Source organism: Echinococcus granulosus (assembly GCF_000524195.1).
Source record: "Echinococcus granulosus chromosome Unknown EG_S00003, whole genome shotgun sequence".
NCBI classification, from domain to species: Eukaryota; Metazoa; Platyhelminthes; class Cestoda; order Cyclophyllidea; family Taeniidae; genus Echinococcus; species Echinococcus granulosus.
In genome coordinates this window covers 385,644-401,915 of record NW_020170383.1, presented here as the reverse complement: position 1 = coordinate 401,915, position 16,272 = coordinate 385,644, and the positions used below count along the sequence as shown (strand labels likewise).

Below are 16,272 nucleotides of genomic sequence, written 5' to 3'. Positions count from 1 at the left end.
TTACCATCTTGCTTGCACCAATCCGGTCGAAATCTTGAAGGCCAGCTACTAGGTAATCTCGCAGACACTTGCATGCGATTGGTTTGATCGACATGAGCGCACTTTTTAAAACATGCAACTGAACCAATGCCAACAGCCCCTGAAAAGATGTCGAAGCATTTCCCGCGCGGCCAAATATGTACGTACATTTAATATTCAGGTACATACCGTACACAAAGTGGGGAAATTGGTGCAATTTACAAATAATAAATAGGTGTAGAAATGAGATGAGTCACGGTGTGTCAATGGTGATGGTGGGGCCCAGACTAGTCTTTGAGGCTGGGGGATAGAATGGACGAAAACCAACACCCATCAAGGAGTGGACATGGAGAGGAGTAATGGGTCAGGTTAAATGCAAGAAATAAGGGAATAACATAATTACTGGACCTAGTGCAATGCGCGCATGAGGGAAGGATTCAGTTGGCAAAGTATTTGTACAATGATGAATGGTCGCACCTAAAAGTCGAAAGTTGAGTGTTTGTGTGTGCGAATATCACCAGAAGGCTTGAAAGAGTGGTACGTTAACTTGAGAAGGGTCCACCTAGATAAACACACATGCCTACGTTGAACAATATAGGAGGGGCTGGGGGGGGGGGGTAAAGTGATGTGGGAGCGGAGACGCAATTGAACATACGTACACGGAAGCAGCTTGTCGAAAAAGAAATAAGTTAACACAAACAAGGAAAAAACGAATCCCAAAGTCAGCCATTATGCTGGTGTTGCTGCTTTTGCTGTTGTTGAAAGAACGCGTGTATAAAATGAATATTGCTAGAGGGATATGGTAGGGGAGTGGAGAGGAGAACGGTGTTGGAGGGCAAACAAGTGCGCTTCCGATCAGAGCGTAACGAATACTGGTGAAAAGACTATGATACAAGCAATGTTTAGAGGAGAAGGTGCGAAGTCAGTAATCGTTTCAGCGCCAACGACGCACCGCCGGTATCTCCTTCGCTTGAGCTACATTTGACCTACAAGAGATACGCCTGTTATAACATGGACTACCTATCCGCGACGCGATAAAAATTAGATGCGACAATTGAATTTACGGTCTCCCGATTGAAATTGAGTTTTTCTAGTCTATGCGGACGCCAACGTTGCACCCATGGCTGCTCTTTTCAGGTTAATGTTTGCGCATGCAAACCACCTCTAACAGAAACATGCACTGGCCTATAATTGTGCGAGCGCAAGTTATTCACCATACCAAATTATTTAGTCTTTAATCTCAGCACATAAAAATTCTATTTTTAAGTAATGCGATTACCAAACCATGAGTTAAAGCGAATGAGAGAGTTCGTGCAAATTACACCACTCATGGCTATGTTAATCACTGCAGCACGTTTCAACAACAGTTTTGCTGATTTTGGCAGGTCTACATGATGGTAAGGATTCGACAGCAAAGTTGTTAGCACACCAGTCAAAGCAATTAATAGCGCTCTCGTCGGTTCGAGTGCCAATTCAAATATTGGCTACAAATAATGGCATTTTATTAAGAGGAGATGGAAGAGCATCTTGAAAGCCAGATTATTAGGACATTCTGAGATGGCTCTCCAATATAACCTTTGGAGATTTGGTTTTAAGATGGCAAAATACAATGTCCGTAGCGTGCAATGCAGATGCTAATCGCATTCAGATGAGGTATCAGTCCTTCCCCACAATGCTTGCAGCTTTCGCATGCACCCAAGGTAGTGCCCCACCGCACCCTGTGTACAGCAGTTGGATTGTTAAATCCCTCTTACTTGGATGCAGTGCAAGTGTTTGTGTGTGTTCTTGCGCATTCGAGCTTGACAGAAGGGCGAGTGATGTTGGAAAAATGTGAGGCTAAGTGTCAATGTCACTTACGTGACAAGAGCCCGATAGTTAGCACCATTCTTATTGAGAATTAACTTTGCACTCCGAGTGTCACGGTGATGATATTCCTGCAACGTGTCCCAGAGAATGCCTGAAATGAAGAAGTTTGAGTAATTTAATGCGATGTATGAACAGAAGCTGTAAATAAGGTCAACTGAAGACTGAGGTGTATTGTTGATAAAAATGTCAAAGAACCTTTAAGAATTTATGTAAGCACTTGCGTCTCCCAGTTAGCCTGGAAGTGGGCAAAAATAAAACGCGCTTTTTTGATCACCTGGTCTGCTCTGCCTAGAGATGATATTTGACCCCACTGTGCAAGAAAGTTTGGCTCGGAGTTACATAAATGACTGGCCTTGATGTTGCTAACAGGAATTCTCTCATCAAATTGATCTCCATGACTAGTCTGACAAAAATGAAAGGGTTCAATCTCGTTTTCGCTAGTCACTTTGCTGTGAGAACTAGGACGATGAAGCAATATCTTTTTGCCTATGTGAAATCCATTGACAGGAAACGGATCACAGCTTTTTAAGATGGTGAAAAACAGACCCACCTTTACATTGTGACTGAATTTTTGATTGTTCCTACTCCAGGTGTAAACGTTGAACCGCCCTAACGACAGCATTATGTAACCAGGATGACTAAGCAGTGAAGGTAGTTTCCGATACCGCCTTTCCGTTGTAGTGGCACAGTCAGTGCCCCGCCTTACCAGGGAAATTTAAATGGCTGATTGAAAGGTGTCTATCTCAGCCTACGAGATTAGCTATTACCCGTTACGAAGACGTGTCTTTCTTCGTCAGAGTGAGTAACCTAGGTTAACTTAAATGTTTCTCGCGCATTTTCTGGATGGCAATGGCCGATTTATTTAATCTGAATAAATCCAATTGGGGTCGTCCAACGATAAATTGGGAAGGAAAACTAAGCCATCAACAAATACCCGGAATGAAAATCGTTGCTTACTTCTAAAGGACTTGCCTAAATGGACTTGTAACGCAACAGCGTGAAAATGCTAGCCAAATAAAAATCCCTATTTGAAATTTATGCTTGTCGACGCTTCAGTTCCCAAAAGTGTGGACTGAATGGATAAATAGACGAAGTGAAGGAACTTACGTTTGGCATCGGAGAGGCGTTTGAAGTGTGAGTCGAGGTCGAGGGGCAGCAGAAAGTTGGCTATAGGGTCGAGATTGCGGCAGAACTTACGACGAGTGAGGACTCCTGCTGGGCGCTGCTGTTGCTGCTTGCCGGGAGTGTCGGCGGGCGAGGTGGAGGCCGAGGAGGCGGCTGAGGATATGGAACTGGTGGGTGTGACAGGTGCTGAGGAGAGCGACCCATTGTCACTAACTCCACCGGGACTGCTCATGGTTCCTTGGGTACTCGTGGGGGTCACCGGCACGTCGTGACAACAGGTACACATGCACGAGTGGTATCGCAGTCTCGCCTCCTCTAGGTAGCAGTGATTCAATGCCTCCTCCGCCGTAATTCGAGCCTTCTGTACCGACAAAAACCATCAGAACTGATTCATGGAGGACTCTTACACACCTCGAAATAAAACAAAGTGTTTTCGGTTAGAGCCTTCCAGAGAAGTGTATTGCATTCTGCTTTGTTCCTCATACTCTCTTTTGCCTATCTTATGGATTTTTATTTCATTGACATTTGCCCCATGCCGCGTAAAACCTATTTAGAATGTCTTAACTTTTATCGAATTACAATTTTTTTATGGTAGAGTTTTACCATCCTAATCTCATCCCTTGACTGCTCTAAAAAGAAGAGAACGAATTAGTACTGCTTAAGTAGTAGTTTCATAGGATTGACTATTCATGTTGTTGATCAGCCGGAGGTATTATATTTAGTGAAACAGTGTGTTTATTTGGGTGCCATGCGAATGGATCGACATGTACCATGGAGCTGAGGCGCAAAAATCAGAAATGTGGCAGGCTGGCATACCCTTCGATATCCCGAAGTTAATATTGGATGCAGATGGGCCAGTGATGAAACGCATTACTATTTTTAGCGATTAATGTTTCGTCCCACTGCGGTCCACTTGAGCCGCATCACGTTGTTGATTCGCCTGAACTGCCTACTAAAAATACCCTGCTTCCTCCGTACGTGACGGTGGTTGGGGCAAGGTGGCCGAGTGGAACGCACTTGCGCATTTCTCCAGGCATCCAAAAGTAAGGACACCACATCCACATACAGCCCCAGGGCGCCGGTAACCCGAGGCAAACGCGCGCAGACTAGTACAGTGGGAAGAGAAGGTGGACAGACAGGCGGGCGGGCAGGTAACAAACGCAACACATGGACGCTCGCAGCTGACTCAGTCTGTCCCCACGTCGCGCCTAAGTATGCGCCAACTCAAGTCTGTCTGCTTATCTAAATTATAGGACAGCCTACGACGCATTGCAGAGGGGGAGCGCGCACGTGTCCGAGTAAGGGATGAGTGGATAGGAAGCAGCAGTCCGCTGCCCCATTAGCCGCTGACTCAGCTGAGGCAAAGGAACCCCGTGAACAAAGAGATACAGAAGTAAAAATGCTCCGCTGCTTTAATACACCCACCGGATTGAATCGAAGCATGCTGGATATGAGTTCCACAGCAGCGCCGGTTATGTCCGGTGAAAGAGAGTAAAGGAACGCGAGATTGGGACGCCGTGGACGAAAGGAAAGAACGAAACAACAGGCTTCGGGGTGGCAATTCTCCAGGTCCTCTATCGTTGGTGTACCAGTCAGATTTACGATTAGTTCCAACTGCTCCAACGGTCCTTGGGCCTAGAAAAATTGCCGCCAGTTCAAGCAAATATCTAGCCTGAAAGCTTTGCTTTGTGTGAGCAACAAACAAAGTAGTAGGAAATGGCCACTGGATTGAAAGTGTTCACAAGGAAGCGAATGAGAGCTAGGTGGCAAAGTAGGTCGAGAGCCGGCGCCTTATCTGTGGATGAGTGAGTCAGCACCAACGGGTTCGATGATGAGTGTGAATGTACGCATCGAATAGAGCGCTGTACAAATCGCCCTTACCGGGAAGAGAATTCTACGGCTGAGGAGTTCAGCGAACGTGCATCCAACGCTCCATATATCCACGGCGTAGGAGTATCGTGAGGTCTCCATGAGGAGCTCCGGCGAACGATAGTACTGTGTCACGACTTCGGTGGTGAGCTGAACCTGATTCTTAGGATCATCCATGCGAGCTAGGCCGAAATCGCAAATCTATGGAATGAGAGACACTGTCGATAAATTTGCTGGTGAAAAAAGGCAAAAAGATATAGCCAGCATATTGTGCAGGTCACCTTATCGGTGAATGCCATTGATCGAAGGTAAGGTTAAGGTCTTCGAGTAATATCGATGGGAAAATTGAACTTTAAAAGAACAAGAGCACCCACACAGAGCTTATCTCACTCACTAAGTGGTGACCTGGTGATATATCTCATGCTTGTGTCCACCCTTACTTTCCTACAGGAGTGGAAGAGGTGAACGAGGGAGTACCCAAAAAGGAATCCAACAGTTCACTCACTTTCAGGAGACAGTTTGAATTGACTAGCATGTTTCCGGGCTTGATGTCGCGGTGAACAATACCAGCAGAGTGAAGGTATCTTAGACCGCGCAGGATTTGATAGAGGAATATCTTCACGTGATCTGAAGATAGTGGCTGAGGGGAAACGATGATTTTGTGCAGATCAGTCTGCATCAACTCGAATAGAAGATATCTGTTCGGGGAAACTGCAGTTAAGGCTATAACCAGTAAATAGGGTTTTCTTGCTAGGGGTAATATGCGGGCCATTTCAGCTAAGCAGCGTCCGAGATTGTGGGCTCATTCGCCAAAAATGCGCCTTTATCAATAGTATTAATTTTTCAACTTTGTGAAAATATGGCATTTTCATATTCCATGGTTCGTTGTCTTCAAATGTCATAGTGGTTCTGTAGGCACATTTTGAAGTTAATGTGACTTATGGAAAAATAAGAAGTGGTTTTCGTATGGACTAAAATAGATAAAGAACTCAGTTGAAAGGATACACCTCGTCAAAGTTGGAGTAGTTGTCTGATTTTACCACATCAATCAATGAGACAATCTGAAGCGAAAACAAGGAAAGTTAAAGCCTATTCGAATATCAGGGTAGTTGGGAGAAGCAAATGAGAAGAGGCGACTCACATTATCGTGATGGAGCACGGAAAGCATTTTTAATTCGCGGTATACACGCTTTGCTGTGATCGGATTGTGGAAGACTCTGGGAATACGTTTCAACGCCACTCTGCGTCCATCCCGCGGGTCGATGACCGACCTGAAAAGGGGGCGACTCGAAGTCTTTAACCTTCAGCGTTTATACCAGCACTGTATTGTTATGCAAAACAGAAGTAGGGTCACCTATGCTGTTTGAGCAAGAATGTAAAAGTGGGGGAAAAAGGTGGGGATGAAGGTGGTAATGATGAGTCACGAGAATGGTGCGAGAACAGGCGCGCTTGTGATGCATGCAGAGCAATCAATTGACTAAAGTTTACTGGCACGAAAGTGTCCCATCAACGAATAAACTGTGGGTGTGGCCGTACATTATAGACGCAAAAGATAAAATCCTTCCCCTAAATCCCTCCTGGTGTGGCCTATTAGGTAGATTGAGGTAAAAAATAGGTCCACAGGGGGAACTTGAGATGTCAGCACGCTCGGTGAATGGTGGTCAATTTTACTTGATAAATACTAAGCGCAGACATAAGAAAACTAGGTAGTTTTTGCAGATAAAACTGTTATAATTCGCCTTTAGGTGAAAGTTACTAATGAATCGCGTGCGACGAAACTAGGACTTAGCTAAGGCCACGCATCCTGCTCTCAAGCTAAAAGTTGCGTGGCAGGTCAACCATTCAACCTTCTCAGGTCAAAAACGTAAATTTTCGTTCGCCGTTCGGCAAGAATAAAGACTCCTTAGCTGGCCGGCAATTAAACCTACTATGAAATAAATCAGGATACATTCGCAAATACTTGAGAACTCGGCTTGGGCATGCAAAATTAGACTTTCATTTCAACACGTAAAATTTAACAGAAGGAAATATTTATAAAAGCAATAGTGAGACCCTAAGGGGGTACGAATAGCTTACCAGACCACGCCGAAAGCGCCGTACCCGAGGCCCTTTTCGAGAGAGCTCTCGCCAGGGGCGCGTGGAGGCAGTAGGAATGGTTTGTAGTGGCCGACACCTCCTGCATCCGTCGGATGGACGTAGATAGCGAGAAGGGCCTCTTCTCGGTGGACAACCGTCGCGGTGGCCGTTGATGCCACCAGCATTCCGTTGGGGGAGCGATCGGAAGAGTTGTGTGAGCTGGCCTTGCTTATCGTCGATCCGCCGCTTCCAATTTGACCTGAATAACTCTGAATGACATTGCGGAACGGTCGATGTACAATTTGACGATTGACTACGGTGGTAGACATGACTCAAGACTATCGACTACTTCTATGGAATAATGAAACGGTGCCAAGAGCGTGCGATTATCCGTTCTGTTCCTACAATGACTGGAATGTAGAAAAAGACGAGATGCGCTAATAGTCCCTACTCAAGGCTACCCAGCCCTATATAGCAGCAGCCGCAGAATAGTGCCAGGCTGTTTACTATCGTATGTTCACGCGATCGTGCACGCGTACGCACCGGTGCGCGCCCACTTGCACACACGTACGCACACGCACTAAGCGAATACGTCAGCAGAAACGCCGGGCGTGTATACGCGACATGCACGCGCGTGTCAGGCTATCCTTTAGCCTGCACAACGCACCCACGTACGCACACGCGCATGCGCGCAGCAAACACACCGCACAGAATCGCATGCACGCTGGAAATCAATAGACAGACAGGCCAGGAGTGACGCGTGCTGCAAGTGCGGACGTGTGTGCGCACGCAGCCGGCCGCACTTCATTGCACACGCCATACGTGTCGGGGCGATGACGCAGCCACCTCAGCCCATGCGCCTCTTCTCTGCATGCGCCTTCCAAGACTAACCACGCGTGCACATACATCTCTTCCGCACTTTCGCCACTGTAATCAGCCAAATCTCGCTTCTCTCATTACAACAGATTGGCCATTTAATCGGCTCTTAGGTTTATGATCCACCGACAGGACCAGTGTCAGAAATAGCAATTTTATTACTGTATAGTGATTGAGATAAATTTTGAATTTGAATGACCTCGGGTCCTAAAAAATATGTGAAAGACCTATGAGTCGCTAGACTGCAGGACCCACATTTGGTAGAGCTCGAACAATATCTGGACCGTGAAGCAAGATATTGATTGCAGTAAAGATTATTCTTTAGTTTAGCTAGAGGCCAAATTGACACCTTTGTAAATCAAGCTTGATTGGCATGTCTACAACGTACACCCAGGTGTCACTGTCAAGGCCCTTTGTCCCTAGTGTACTTGCTATTGCACGTGAGTCACCCGCCCACAGCCAACCATAAATAAGGGGATTGTTTTCGCTGACCCAGAAAACGCCGAGGATTCACTACTTTAACCGGCACGCATGCACACCCGTTCGTTGTGAGTTCTGCCAATAGGAGCGCACCTTCTACCCAGGAACGTATGTGACACCGCATTGAAATGGGACCATCTGTCAAACGGACGCGGCTCGAATATCGCATTTCCGTGGTTTTATTCAAAACAACATAACCTGAGTCTAAACTTCAATGAACGTGCTGGCTATGCGTGGGGGAATTTCTAATACAGGTGTGCGCATAAACACAGGTTTTCATAGCCCACAATTCACCTAACAAGGAGTGAAAACAGCCAATCACGTTAAATAGCATTAGAGGGAGGAAATCAATCAGAAAAAGGCAATAAAAGTAAGTATGATAAGTGTGGAGAAATGAGATGTGTGTGAGCACTTACGGAGCTGTGTTGAGACAATGGTACAGATCACCGCTACCAACCGGTTCGTCCTTTATAGCTGTGCACGGTAGCATACGCAGCACACACAACTTCGAGGAAGGTCGATTTACACAGACGTCAATTACGTCTACGCCTTAGAGCCAGCCACTGGAATTCGCGCCTCCTCGCAATACCTGGAGGAACACACTTGTTCTGACACACCTCGTCTCCACATTTCTCCCTCCCTCTTGTCTTCACCCCATTGGTCAGCGCACTTTTAACGGTGAATAAGCCCGGCCACTGGGTAGTGGTAGCCTCCTATGCGTAGTAAGACGTACTTTGGGGAATGTAGGCGCTTTTTTTACACCGAAAAGTACGGCCAAGATTAATAATAGAACGTGTAATAGTAATAGACGCATATAGCTCGATGAGGTGCCATTACCTATAATAAAAATAAGTGGAAATGAAAGAGAATTCCGAGCTTCAATGCCACGAAAAAGGTGATCTTTGCCAATTGCTCAGCTGCAATATTATCTCTATTAATCGCTTTAGAACTTGTACCTCACTCAATTTGTCTTGTTATTAGAAGTGAAAGAAAATTAGGAGTGGTAATGAAGAAGTCCATGGAGAATTTATTGGGCCCTCTATAAGTGTACGTGTTTAGTTGTTTAATACAATAAGGGTCAAAAACAGGAATGCTTTGTCTAAATGCCTTTTTTTTCTGACCTCCCCACCAGATGTATCATTAGCCTCAAGACAAACCAACGTCCACTTTAAAATATCTTCATTTTGTTGGTGTAATCAAACTACTAAGAGTAAGAAAATAATAAAAAACTAAGAAAATACCTATTCACAAAACCATTTACCATTCAGCCCAGGAAAATGTCTAAACCTTTCACCACAAACACTCAGAAACAATGACTGACTTGATGATTTGCCATGTCAGCTTCATTAATATGCCTAGGCAAAATATCTTCAGTTTGAAAAATGAGAAATGCGATTGAAATTCAGGATTTGCATACGATAAAAATGAATGGAAGATTTTGAGCTTTACTTCATTTATAAAGAACAGAGTTAAGCATAACCAGGTTAGTGTCTAATTTATCCCAAAATTTTGATAACAAAGGCACTGTTATGTTGCTTTGGTAAACTCCTGGCAAACTGTCTCCCTACTCCTAAGAGGGCGTACGTTCTATTTCCTCCAGTAAAAAATCAGGTGAAAAACAGAAGCTTCATGACTGCATGCCTGAAGACGGGGTTCCATTAGTTCTTCTGCTTATTTTCCAGATAAATGTACTGTGTAAATATACAGTACTTCGAATTTCATCAAACTACTGTTGAAGAATTTGGCTTCAAGATGCATTCTGCTGCTCCGTGTGTTAACACCCACAGCACCATTTCGACGTGTACTTGAGGAGCTCATTGAGTGCCAACGAGGGGTGGGGCGTCCGCACGAGAAATCGAAAATCGAAAACGCGCCGCAGCGCACCGACCAGCGCCCATCGATTGGTCGACTCAAGCGCATTTCCAGAGCGCACACGCTCAGCGCAAACCTTCAAGCACCGATTGAGGCCTAAGCAGTCTTATTGTAAGAAACACTGCTATAACTAGCAGATCCAGGTTTTTGGTTTCAGTAAATTTCATTTTCATTTTTGATATCGTCGTAAGTGAATCAATAAATACTAATTTCGTTTTAAGGAAACTCGGCACCAGCCTATCGCACCTCAATGATAAGCTAAAATGAGGCCTAATAGGTTCCAGTAAACAAGACCGCGTTAAAGCACAATGCTTGCCAATTTGCAATGGGCAAAATCCACTGCATAGTAAAATATGCATGGGAAAAAATAACAAGCATACTTAATGACAGACCCTCTTTATTAGAAAATGGAACTAAAACTTTGCAGTGATTATTATGAACTACGTTTTTTCTTACTTAACATTAGAAGTTCTATTTTAAGTAGTGATAAGTGTATGGTTCAATTATTTTCCATGTTAAAGGCGGGTGAACCGACGAACAAATGGATTAGTGCATCAGAGAACATTATTGTGCGTGGACTGAGAGGCAACGCAAGTGATTTTTATCAACGCAAACAGGCAACACGAAAAGATGAAGCCATTAACTGGCGTCTAGGTATGACAGTCGAAAGCCATTATCAAATTCAAGGTATCAAAACGAAATGTTTAAGACTTCTGAATAATGTGCTTTAGAAACGCAATTGTTTGCCTCCCCCAGTACCCCGCTCTTGTTTAACATGCCACTTTTCTTTCTCCCTTTCTTCATTTTTTACCTCCGTCGGGTACGGAACCAATTAACGGTTTATCACCGCTGAAACAATAAAAATAAATGCTTAATGCTTGATTTTAAACACCAAATGTCATTATTTGCCTCAAGTACTTGTCAAAAAGTACCTATAACAATGAGTCCGACTGCTACCTTGTTTTTCTCAGACAAACCGACTAGCCTGTGTTTAGGGGTGCTAAAATAAATAATATCTGAAGTTTACTAACAAATTGTGAAACCGGTGGATGCCACTCATGCATCTGTTACACCCGTGCAAAACACTTAACCAGAATTTTTTGACAACTTTACCGAGGCAATTGGGAGATTAAAGTTTGATACTGCATAGATAGTATGACTGTGATAAAAACCCCCAAAATTGCAGTTAAAAAGTACTCTGGGCTAAACGTGAACCGAAAACTAAATGCTCAACTATTCTTGGATGTCCGAGAGAATATTCAGAGAGGAAAGCTGATATGGAGGTATCGGATGATGGACATGAAGCATGAAATCGTAAACGCAACCGGCTAAATGGTTGTCTGGAGCAATGGAGTAACCTCAGTCACGATCATTAGAATCGATGCGACGCACCCAAAAGGCTTGACAGTCGCAAAAGGAATAGAAGTCGTCACAGACTCTTGTAAAACTACAAAAACTGGAAATTCAAAAAGAATTGTTGCACGGAAATGAGTTATTCGTCAATAGACTGCATTCATGGTATCTGAACATCAAGTCAATATTATTTTTCCTACAACAAGGGGTAACAGAATAAACGGCTACCGAATGCGGCTTGCTACAGACGTCGGGGCAGGTGTAATTGTAGGTAACAGCCCGGCTTTACCGAAGTTCAGTGGATTTGTAGCCTCCCTTCTGTTAGCATTTGTAAACATGCCAAGGAATAAAAGTAGCTGATGTCTTATTTCAATGCGTTTGTTACTGTAGCCGAAAGAAGGCAAATTTTCACAGGGCTTTTAGACGGTAATTCGAATCATGCCCATATGAGTGATGCGTGCAGATTCTGACTTGATTTTGGAATGCACTTTATTGTGCAAAGACAGGTCTTGTTCACAATCGTCGGGCTTCAAATGAGTGTTTAGTCTATACGAGTTAAAATTCCAGAATTTCAATGGTTTGTAGCTTCTTTCCTTTGGAGTAACCTCTGGAGTCGTCAGAGTGTCTTGAGGTGTGCATTGTACATTCCATCTCTTATGAACTTTTTATATACCTGTTTCTCAAGGCTTTTCATGGGTCTAGTTGCCTTTCATTTGTGTGAAGGTTATCTCTTCATCGAAAGCAACATTGTGTGTAGTTCCAGACAGGTTGGTACAGTACGGATTAATGATTATGCTTAAAATTATCTGTAAAGTGGAATGTTCTCATTAATAAGTAATAAAAAACGATGATGGGGAGTTTACAGATGGCCGGGCGTGCTTCTACTGGTAATGACCCGATAAATGCGGTCTCTTGACTGCAGAGCCCACACTTCTGCCCGCATTGGTAGCACGACACCTCCTTATCAATTTAACAAGAGTGTGGAAGCTCGACCAACCTGAATAAATAAAAGGTAAACTGCTATTATTTCTTTCTTTCATTTGTCATAATAACTCCAAGATTTCAAACTCTATATTACTTCTCAAAGCAGAAAGTCATTCTTCTTCGCTTGAGAATGACTTTGTGCTGATGATTTATCTTAGAGCACAGCTTTTTTAATCCTTAATTATGAATAACCTATCGAGGTGACTTAATTGCAACGCCTATATGAGGGCGATTGCAAATGGCCGTTAACTCACCACCGTTTTATCAAGTTTGATGCAATTAAACGGTCAAAATTTAACCCATATGTTCACTTTCCACGATAATATACCTGATCACAGGTGGCGATGACAGCTGGATTAATGGTGAAAAAATGTAATGCAGAGATTGGTATTTTTTGCGAATATGCGCACAACAATGCCAGCCTTGTATTCTGATTTCAGTGCTTCACCAGGGGGTTGATGTGCCCCCTATAGCGCAACTAGAAATTTGGGGAGACGCTGACAAGGCCTCATAACAAAGCACCACGTGTTGATATGGTGAACTGTCAAAACGCAATACACCACTAAACTTTTCTATCCTCAATATGATATTCTAGGATATGGTTGCAGCGATGTTGAAAGCAGTAAGACTATTTCCCGTAAACTATTGCAAAAACTTGCATTAAATTCTTTCCAATGCTTCTTTCATCATTATCCTTTAGCATTATATGGGTCTCTTTAGTTGTGACAAATCACCTACTACAAAAGTTTCCTCCAAGTTGCATGCATTTCTGTGATTGATCTGATGATATAGTGATTTAACGTCATCATAATAATGGCGAAGGAAAAAGTGTCATAATTTTAAGAAGGATAAGCCAAAGTAGCCACAATGAAGAATGCCGATGCAAAAGATATCTGATTATATATGGGAAGGGAAACGCCCAAACACATAGCCCTCTTGAGAATTGTGCATTTAAACCAATTTTCTGATGTCTACTGAGAGTGGTTGGACATGCACAAATCGGACAACCAACCCTACAACCCTCAGTCTACCCGCCTACCTGCCTGAGGTCACCTCGGCACAGACGAGGTCACACGCACGTGCTTACACTAGACGAATGCTGTGGCCCTGCCACCCCGTGACAGACAAAGTGTCACTGTGGCAACCAGACAGGCGGGACCTTAGCTGAAGATGCTACTACCACCTGCAGCTACTTCAAACGACACGTGACAAGTCCTGTTCCCAAATAGCAGCAATTTTAAGGCTGTCATAGGTTTTATTTAACTGTAGATCCGGAAACTCCGGAAGAAGGTCATGAAATGAGCTGAATCCAAAGCCTAAAAAGAGAAAAGTAATTTGTGCAGTTTAAAGAGAAAAGCTCAGCATGAAGAAACAATGAAAATCAAAATTCTCTTCGGTGTTTTGTAGTTTATTTAATATATTTTTAGTCCTCCTGGCGAATATTGTTGCCACCATATATCCAACTCAATGCGTGCGGCTATCACGCTATCTCGCCAAACCCGATCAAGTTAGCCCATAATCCCTGTGTTTCGCCGCTTGAGAAGCCCAAATTGTATAGATTTATTCGTCTTATTTTCTACCATAATCGCGACATTCAACAACAAGCAAATGGAAAATATAAGATATTAGGTTAGTATTTTGGATGATTTGGACCAAACAAAAATAGAAGCAGAGGTACTTTCCCCTGGTGATAAGCCAGTAATGCGCACTTAAGTATACTCTCCGAACTAACGTCTTACCTGCAGTTTATGGTTTTCAGCGACTCACATCCTTGTGCATGTGCTATACAGCTCAATAGCTCAAAATGGGGGCATATGTAAGGTCAGTGCAATCAAAACAAGTTTTTTTTTTACTTATTTCAATGAGAAAAACTGAGATTTAAGAGCGATTTTGTGCATATTCTTCAATTTTTAGCACCCCAAATCCCTATCGCAATAACGCGTAAGTGTATTTCGGCAGAATATTCGCTCATTTGGTTTTAAATCACCAGGCAAAATTGAGGGTAGACAACAATAAAAGTTAATATCCTTTTTCCGATACCCTTTTACGTATAGTCAGGATTTTATAAACCACTTCCAGTCTTACAGCCACTTTTTCCAACGGATAAAGTAATACGTGTTACGATTATCAAGGAGCGTGAAAGAAATAGTTGTTTGTTGCTAGTCTAGTTTGACTGGATAAATGGGAGCCATTTGAAAACGTACAACTGTTCGAGCCAACTCAATTCCAAGGACCTGCAGGTCTTGCATTGCCTGGAATCAAATGTGCTCACCAGCGGCCCGCTTCGCGAACACTCGAATTGTAAACGCAAGAATTTTGTCGCCATGGTATTTGTAGCACGCACCGATGTATTTAAGGTCTAGTTATTTAAAAAAGGTGCATATAAAAGGTTGCTACAGTAACTATTTTTTTTTTTAGCAAAAAGAAATCTGTCCTAATCCACTCTTTATTAACCGGGGTGGATGAGTCAGCAGGACTGGATGGTATGTAGGGTAATTTCAGCGAGGGGGGCATCCGTTTCCACAGCTTTCATGCTAAGGCGAGTACGATTGACAGGATGACAATTTCGCCTAATTTTTTAATGGCATTTACTCACTTAAGTCCTAATAATTGCTCACAGATTAAAAAGCAATTGCTATTCTCGGTCTTTTTTACAAAACTTTGCTGCCTACTTGGGTAGAAATGTGATAGAACTTTGTCTCATCAGGAAAGATGCTACCATCGTGCACTATCGAGAGTAGTATCTGTCGCCTAACGGATACGCGAGAGATGTGATAATGCAGCAAAAACTTTTATTTTCAGCATGACTAGTAAAACGCTAATGAAACACGCTTTAGTACCACCAACATGCCCACTTTATGTACAGAGTCCGTATTTACAAAAATATAGTCATCCGAGGCACGGGATGCATTTTGTAATGCGTTGGTGTCAAGCGGTGGTAAATAATAGCTTTAGTAAAGTATATGCTGTTGTCTGACTTTTCAAAGCAAACTGAGGAAAAAGAAGCGACATAACTTCTTTTTCCTAAATCGATGGATTCATTTAAGATACTCCAAAAAATGCACTAAAAAGCTTATATTCCCCACATTTATCGAAACTTTTATTAGATGTTTGTGTAGATTAGAAGTATTTAAATGCCATAGGGTAGATTTAAAGGCCAATTAGTTCCCATGAAATTTCACAAAAAATTGAGGAGTTGATTGTGTTTGATCACGCTCATCTAAAAATAACAGAGTGCTTAAATTCAACCTTTAACATGACCCTAAATTATTCCAGTTTCAAAAGAATTTATTTGTTAAAACATTCACAGGGAGTCATGTGTTACCTTCCCAAAATCCTGATTTTACTTCATGCGTCCCGGTATCTTCAATTCACATGGCCGAAAGGCCGAAAGTAGGGGTAGGAACAGTAGTAAATTTATTTTGGTATTTGTATTTTGAAATGCATGTGTTTTTCATATTAAGTCTTTTTCTATATCGCAAGCATTCAAGATACCAACAACCTACCCGAAAGCTAGGCATGTTCCAGTATTGCTCACACTGCTCAAAAGGAAAGCAATTGCACGTTGTGCCCTTTTATTAAGTAAGAATTCACATCGTATTTATAATAACTACAAAAGCAGCAAAATCAAGTTTAACCCAAAGTCAAAAGTGTATCAGGTGACCAAAGGGTGGTTGCGGTTTATCGGTTTATATAAATGCACTGCACAAAGCCTAGACACCTCCACCTCAGTCCATCTGCATGCGATACGTC

The 16,272-nt window shown here is 43.0% G+C and overlaps 1 protein-coding gene across 1 annotated transcript; it reads right to left on the bottom strand. All coding sequences in view use genetic code 11, as the record gives it.

Moving 5' to 3' along the window:
- Window positions 1-952: 952 nt before the first annotated feature.
- On the bottom strand, window positions 953-10,230 carry EGR_00726 (Serine/threonine-protein kinase NLK; the record flags this gene model as incomplete). Its single annotated transcript, XM_024489975.1, has 10 exons — window positions 953-1,004; window positions 1,876-1,975; window positions 2,992-3,370; window positions 4,435-4,644; window positions 4,891-5,079; window positions 5,384-5,601; window positions 6,016-6,149; window positions 6,955-7,213; window positions 8,900-9,023; window positions 10,021-10,230. The coding sequence occupies 10 exons, from the start codon at window positions 10,228-10,230 to the stop codon at window positions 953-955; spliced, it is 1,875 nt and encodes a 624-aa protein (XP_024355378.1).
- Window positions 10,231-16,272: the final 6,042 nt, after the last annotated feature.